The 8168-nt window shown below is 38.0% G+C and overlaps 1 protein-coding gene across 1 annotated transcript in view; it reads right to left on the bottom strand.

Moving 5' to 3' along the window:
- adam19a (ADAM metallopeptidase domain 19a) overlaps positions 1–8168 on the bottom strand; it is a 61583-nt gene that overhangs the window by 5956 nt on the left and 47459 nt on the right. Inside the window, exons 15-17 of the mRNA XM_008435072.1 lie at positions 6740–6848; positions 6092–6233; positions 2648–2747 (exon numbers count right to left, since the gene is read on the bottom strand). Coding sequence (XP_008433294.1) covers positions 2648–2747; positions 6092–6233; positions 6740–6848 — 351 coding nt within the window. The remainder of the gene's footprint in view (positions 1–2647; positions 2748–6091; positions 6234–6739; positions 6849–8168) is intronic.

Raw genomic sequence — 8168 nt, 5'->3', positions numbered from 1 at the left:
TTGCTGGGTAGCTCTTGAACTGCTACAAAATAAAGCTGTATTTCCTCCCTCAGCCCACTGGCTGCAATGTTGACACCTTGAGATGTCATAAGACCTAAATTCTGAACATCATGGCATGGAGTGCATCCTAGTTTTCCATGTCTGGCATATAACCATTTATTTTATATTTTAAACGGGTTCTATTGATCCTGTGTCCAGATAGAGGGATAATCAGTAGCCTAGCATCATGACCCGTTTTTTCTGAAGATCCTGCAGCTTCCACTTCTCTTCCTAACATGGCGCCTCCTCACCCTGACTCTCATACTGAYAGGAGGAACCACAGAGCTCTGTTAGATTAAAGCTCATCTTCTGAAGTTGGAATATTTTTCCTCCAACATGTTCCAGAGGAATCACCTCAAACSRGATGTTGGACTGGATTTTATTTCAATGTCATTTGTGAATGTTAGAGCCTCAGTTTCAACAGTGGAGCTATAAAGGTTGAAAAAGGTTGGAGAAAGTCTCATCAACATCAATATTTCCACTAAATAAGAGGCAGAAATCAAAATTGTTTAATAAAGGTAAAGCCTCTCAAACCTGAGCCGACAGAACCAAACTATTTTTTTTTATTAGACAATTAATTTAATTTCACATAATTATCGCGGTAGAAGCCATTTGTTTGTTAAATACCTAATGAAACATATTTACTGTGTTTGATGTTTGTTGTAAATGACGTATACTCACAAAGAACGAGGTAATTAGTCCAAGTTTGTCATTTATTGAACATTCAGAAACTACAGCGGCTGTGATGCACCAAGACAAAGGTAAAAAAGGTAAAACAACCCGAACAGGTGGTCAACACTAAACCACTCGCACCCTTTTACTCTCCGTCTCTCTCTGTCATTTAARCACACCCGTTGCCATGGCAACCTCCTGCGCTACACAAGCCGACCCGAGATTATGCTAAAAACATAACATTCAGTCCGTTACGATATTAGGTTTGCAGGCTTGATATTTATTTTGCGATAATTAATAAGCCTCTCATGAACACAGCGGTGGTTGATTAGTTCATTTTAAACTCCTGCTCTGCTAGTTATTTTGGTAATGGAACCGAAACGCACAGAATTGCGCAACACCTTGTTGAAACAATAATTACTGAGATTGTTCGTTGGGTCATTAATTTGAACGTGTTTTGTTGATTTTTTTGTTGTTCTTTCATAAAGTTAGCAAAGTTTTAAGCGAGCCATAGGACGTGCTGGTCTCATCGTCCTGGCTGCGTTCAGTTTGTCACCTAATGCCGAGATCAACTCAAAACCTTCCGCGATCGTCGTGTTGCACCCCTGCTCTAGCAAAGCACGAAGAGTTCAGAAACAATATGAAATGAGAAAAAAGGTTTTCATTAAGTCGTGTTTAAGATTGTTCTTGAAAAACTAATCAGTCACGGCTAATTAGTGGGTTCTCTCACGGCTGCACAGTGAACCTATTCATGTTTTACAGCAGACAGCTGCTCCCCTCTCTTGCAGGTACTGCGTACCCTGGCTAAATATTTTAGGGGTACGCAGTACCCTGCCGTACCCCCTTACTTTCACCCATGATTATTACTAGTGTTATTTTTCCGGTTACACTAAACACCAAACCGTATCAAATGCTTTGTCTACTTAGTCAGACAGAGTTAATGTGCGCGGCCACCGCACATCTGAAAAACTCGTCCAGAAACTCGACCAGCCAAAATAGTTTCCGTGTCCCCTTGTTAAAAACTCAGCAGACACGACATGGAAGAGCTACTAAAGCCACATTAGCAGCATTGAATTAAATCTGCACAAAGATTTTGCTCATCTGCGCAGTGCAGCGGGTTTAACACATAATACAGGGTCGGAGCAGAATTTGCTTTAGGGGGTTCTTTTGTTGCTAAAAACATCAGCACCTCTAACAGCTTCTGTGTTAGATTTAGTGAAATCTAGGACAGGGGACTAATTTAATTGGCAAACCTAAAAAGCAATACATTATAATTGCAGTTTACTAATTTGTATTTGTGAACAAACGGAGCTGAAACTCAAAGATTAAACTCAGCATCAGATGGTAGCTATGGTAACAAACCAATCTGACTATGAGTATTGTTTGTTGAACTTTTACAAAGTAAACTTGGGAGCTCCTTAAAATCTTACGTATAAATGTTAAATTTAAATTTTTTTGATTTAGGTATGCTGAAACCATTATGTCAAATTTAGCAGCATTGATAATCTCAATAAACAAATGTTACATTTATATGTCTGTGTTAAAATATTAGCATTTATGGGGTCCCTGAAGCCCTGGGAGGCCTGATGGAGCCGCTGACTTAATTTGGATTTAAGAAAAGTGGAAATAATTTATATTTATTTATTTGTATTTTTTTATTTTTTGATTAGTTGTTTTTAAGACTAGTTGTGGGTTTATATTAGCAGTTCACTGGCGATGTTTTCCCATAATTACCCAGTGATATTTTTACTTTTCCTGTCTACTTAACATCTTTTAATACAAAAACCCAGTGGACTGCCGGTGGACAGCCTCGGCGCCTTGACCACCGGGCTTAGAAAGTTTTCTGGGAGAAACCCTGTCATCAAACCACAACAAGGCCACCATCCTCCTTTCCTTCCATTTTCTCCCATTGTTGCCACAGAATCTCTCCACTCACCCCCTTGTGGCCACTAGCTTTGTTGATTGGGCCGACCACCTTCAGGTGAAAGGCAGGATTCAGATGGCCATTTTTCTCTTTATCCACTGAAGCCTCTTTCCTGAAAAAGTAAAGAAGGACAGACAGAAATAAGCCAGAACCTTGTGCCTGACATGTTGCTTTACTTCAAGGGACAAGATATATCCTTTCTCTCTTGGATGAATGCTAAACTCACTGTGACTGATCATATTCACCGCCCAACAGAAATCCACCCCAATATATGGTGGTTGTAGCCGTATCTCTCTAGTATTATTATTATTATTATTATTATTATTATTATTATTATCATTATTATTATTACTACAGCACTCTCCCAGAAATCTTTAAAAAAATACATCTCTAAGCCATGCTTCGATTGAGAGTTATGGAGGTACACAACTCTAACTTGTCAGGACTTACCAAAAAATCTCTTGCAGAAATGGTCCAAACCCAATAGCTAAGTTGGCCATTTTGGATCAAGGTGGCCATTTTGTCTTTTTTTTTTTTTTAACACATGTTGCATTTGACTCCTACAGCTTTTAACACACATGCTTCAGAATCACTTAGCACAATCTGAAAGCAGTGAAGAGCAAACGTTATCAAAAGTTTTTGTTTTGTGCTTTTTGTTGCTTTTACAAATCAATCATTAGCAATAAAATTTGTCTGACAAAAAAATTACCAAAAAACCCTTAATGTCAAGTTGAAAACTAATTTTTACAAAATAATGACAATTAGAACAAAGTGTTTGCATAAATATTCACCCCCCTCAAGTAAATACTTATTACATTATTATATCATATACACAGTCTAAAACCCCCAGTCTGGCTAATTTAGTGATCAAACTGTGTGTGCTGCAGTTTTAAAAGTGTAGGAAGGTGATACTCTATTCAAAACCACAGAAGCCACTAGCTGAACTGTAAATGAACCCAGAAAATTAGTTCTCGAGTAAAACTGTAGACTCTGAGGGTTCTTGTTGCAGCTGCTGCACTGGAAGACTCATTAGAAACCTTTCCATACAGCTCCCTCACTTCTTCATGATCTGTTCCAGCAGCAGTTAGTGCTAGCTGTCCATGAGGCCCAGTAACCTCAGCATCATCAGAGTTTTGCTTAACTCTTCCTGTCTTTATTTGGACGGTCGGTTGTTGCTGCATGATCTCCAAACTGATACGGTTCTATAAATCACAACCTGAGCCTAGAATATCATGTTCAACCACTGTTTTCATCACTCTGTAGGTGGTGATGAATGTGGCACAACTCATAAAAAGCTCAAGGCTTTATGAGGGCATGGAGTTTGTTTTGTTCTGCTGTACATGAGCAGTGGCTCTGATTGCCATTGATTCTGGTAAACACATTCTGGTTTATGTATTGATCTACTGAAAGAACAAGACATAGCTATGTGCTTCTATGAGGAGTGTAGGAAGAATGGGACAAAATTCCATTCAATTACTGTTTTTGGAAAATAGTGAGAATGTCTGACCCATGTCAGTCATTTTAAAGATTCTGAATTTAAGGCTTCGCATTGTTTTGCCTTCTCGTTCACATGGCAACATGGTATTTGGCTGAATAAAAACACAAATTTTCATTAACTGGCTCCAGAGTGAAACTTCCTAGATATGCAATGCAAGAAAACATTTGGAAACCATGACATCAGTCACATCTTCTCACGCTTCTGCACTCATGCTGCGCAGTTTGAGATTGCCATGTTAAGGCAATCTCTGCTCATTGCGCACTGACATTTCTGACTGTATATTTCTTCACTGGCTGTCAGTGAAGAAACATAGATCATATATGCACCTCTGTACAAGCAAAGGGTTAAGATTACACACCTCTGGATCAGACAGGTCACATGCCACCTATAGGTCTGGCATGCACACTACATTGTTTGCAGTGCTATTTACGTTTCCAGCTGAACATGGGCAGTTTTCATTATGCTGTTGTAAAAATGTTTTTTTTTTAATACCCATAAAAAATGCTTTTGAAAAAATCTTTGCGTAAATTAATACAAAATATCTGCTATTTTAAACAGAAAAGTTTGCAACAGTTAAATAACACTTTAGGGATTTTTAGATGTTGTCTTAGACATTTCATTTTAACAAATTTTCTATCTTGTTATAATGAAAACATTTTCTTGTTATGAGAAACTTTTTACTCTAAATAAAAACTCTCCTTTAAATGAGATAAATGAGATACTGCTTCTGAATTTATTTACAAGCAGGCAGTTAAATGCTTCTGTACTAAGTAAAAAGGAAAATATTCTTAAAATCTCATTATTCTGGCCTTTAGCAAACACATTGTTTTTGTAATCAGAATTGACTCAAAACAGGAAAATTAGTCTGATATAAAGTCAGTGAAGAAAAAAAGGTTATCTGTGTATTTATTAGTGCTGTCAATCAATTAAAAAAATATTCAAACTAATCACACTCTGGCGCTGTAATAAATCATGATTAATTACTATGCCTAACATTTAAGCTTCATATATAAATATGCATGCAGTTGTGGATCTTGAATGGTGCCATTGGCAAGCCCATCCTCCTGCCGCACTCCAACCAATTAAAATGCAAGCAATTATGTATTGTTTTTTTTTTTTTGTAGCAGAAGGCAGCAAGTAGTCTCCCACAACTCCATAGCAACTTATTCTACACATCCATACAAGTAGTTGTAAGCCTGTTCAGGGGACAACTGACAGATTTTATTTTCTAAGTCTTGAGTCCCCCCCCCCCCCCCCCACTCCTTTCTGATGACACCTGGGAAACTACACATATAGCCCATATCAAAAACTGCTGTTGTATTCATATTCTGACAAAAAATTGGAAAATATATATTTTATTGTCTCAAACCAAACATGTTTCTATTCATTACCTATTGAACTGGTGCGATGAGCCAAGTGGTGTAGTTCATGTGAAATTTTGAGCTCCTCCAAGTAGATTTATACATGTGGGCTGGCGACGCTACATAAGTTTAAAAACTTTCACCTTTGTGAAAGAACACATTGTTCTCCATGTGTCAAGTTCATAAAGCTCTGCTGTTAACAAGGTAACCCTCAGCAGGAGAGAAGCTTTTAGTGTCAAAATAGGTTTGATTAATGTTAAATTCTTTTGATTAATCACATGAGTTATTGTTGACAGACCTGGTTTTTTACAGTACATACAACTGAAACCAGTTGGCAGATGGAGTTACTCATTAAACTACAGCTGACTGATGGATAATCATTAATCTGGCCAGTAATCAGTACTGTAGTCAGTAGTTCTTGAAGTTTCAGTTGATGGCCAATATTAAAAATTTGGCAAATATCAGTCAAATTCAGTCAATCTGTTGGATGAGACAACATTTTTGTGAAATCTTAGATCCCTTGGATGCTCAGTATGCAGGGAAATCAAGAACACAGTAATGGACAGACAGACAGAGGACATGACGGGGAGACAGTACTTGTTCTTCTTGTTCTGCTCTCTCTGTGAAATCCACTTGTGGTAGAATGAAGTCTTGACTCTGTAGCAGTAGAAGAGCAGCAACACTGCAGGAAGGACCACCAGGAAGGCAAACAGCAGACCCACCACTAAACCCACCTGATCTGTGGACACACACACACACGCACGCACGCAGACCACATATGCACGCGCACACGCACGCACGTACACACACACRCACACACACACGCACACACACACACACACACACGCACGCACACACACAGACACGCACGCACGCACAGACTGACTGAAAACAAATCCAGGAAATGGACACACCTCCGTAACAAGAAACATCTCTGGTGTTTAGAAGGATCCTCTCTGATCAAAGACTTCTGATGATATTGTTTGCATGTGCAAATGAGTTTAATTTAGTTAATGCTAGTGATATCTGAAGCTGGTTTGGGAAGACATATATGAGTTAAAGAAAGAGCTACATTGTACTATAGGTGCAGGACAATTCATTTAAGGTATTTGCTTTCTTACAGATTTCTTCTGACTTTGTTCATTTGTCAGAGCTGGACATTATATGTAATCCCAGGGTTGACTGGTCATTTGAAATGTTTAAATGGGATAAAATCAGAAACAGAATACATCAGTATTTACTCACTATTATTCTGCACAGGTCCACTGTCCACACTGCCACCCAGGCCAGGCTTCTCACAGAAGGGAGGAGCCCAGCCTCTGTCACAGTGGCAGTTCCCATTGCTGTTACACACCTACAGAAGACATCAGAAAGGTTTGGTTAAAGTTGTTCACTGTTTAGACTTTGCATATTTATGTTTGTGGAGCAAAATACAGTCTAAATACAAGAGATTGCTTTTGGAACAGTTTCAGGATTAGTGATTGACTGAAGCTCAATGTATGTGTGAGGAATTCATGCTAGTGTGTTCTCATCTATACCACTCACATAAAGTCATTACTGACTTGTTTGTGTCCTAATAATATATCTGGGGAGGTAATTTTTCTGGCTGAATGTGTTTACTATAAATAAGAATACCTCAGAAGAGAGATGCAAAAATGCTTGTCACATTTGGAAACATGTTCTTTGTATAAAATAGTCATAATCAAATACAGAACTGTCATAACTAAAATTTTACAATTGAGGAATGAGTGGAAATTGACAGGGAAGCAGAGGAGCAACTCAGAGGGGAGTGAGAACAGTTATGGGAGAGCAGAGGTAGAGAAGAATGAGGCGATGTAGATAACAGCTGTGCTGCGGAGTGTGACAGATGAACAGAGCAGGGACAACTACAACTGTTAGAAAACATCAAACAAATCTAGAGAATCAAGTCCAAACTATAATAAGGAATGCAAGAACTAGCAAAAAGGAACAAACTTTTATTACTTATTACTAGTAAGCTTATTATTGTAATAAGCTTACTAGAGCTTATTACAATAAGCTCTAGTAATAAAAGAACAAACAAATCATCTGAACAATCTTTTTGTGAAGCTGTAGCCAGAAAGTGGAACAAGGCTCATTGTGTGGAAATTAGAGATGTGCCGATCAGGTTTTTTCCTGCCGATACCGATCATCCATGAGGGCCGATCACCGATACCGATCACCGATACCGATCACAAAATTATTATTATTATTTTTTTATCATAAACACTACCGGTTACAATATGTGGAAAAAGGAACCATGAATTCACCTTAATTTAGACAAAAACTTGTTTTTAATAACTTTTTCCAAGAAGAAAACTAAACAAAACAGGCATTCTGCAAATTGTATATACTATCTTTAACAGACTGATAACATATGAAGTCTCTGAAGACGCTAAATAATGTAAAGAGCCAAAATAAAACCTCTCAACATTGCCAAAAAAATTCAAGTATAAAACTTAACATTCAAAGGCAAATACAGGATCCATTACAATAAACAATCCAGAGTTACTGAATGAAAACTTCCTGTTAGCATGGCGGCTAGCTGATTACTGCTAGTTCTGAGTGGCTGTTTCTGACTGAGCGGAGTAATTATGCAGAGCAGGGAGGAGATTGATTATTTTTTAGAGATTATCTGTCTCATGTTAGGACAGTG

This window comes from Poecilia reticulata, linkage group LG18 (assembly GCF_000633615.1).
Source record: "Poecilia reticulata strain Guanapo linkage group LG18, Guppy_female_1.0+MT, whole genome shotgun sequence".
NCBI classification, from domain to species: domain Eukaryota; kingdom Metazoa; phylum Chordata; class Actinopteri; order Cyprinodontiformes; family Poeciliidae; genus Poecilia; species Poecilia reticulata.
This window is presented reverse-complemented; position numbering and strand designations above follow the sequence as displayed.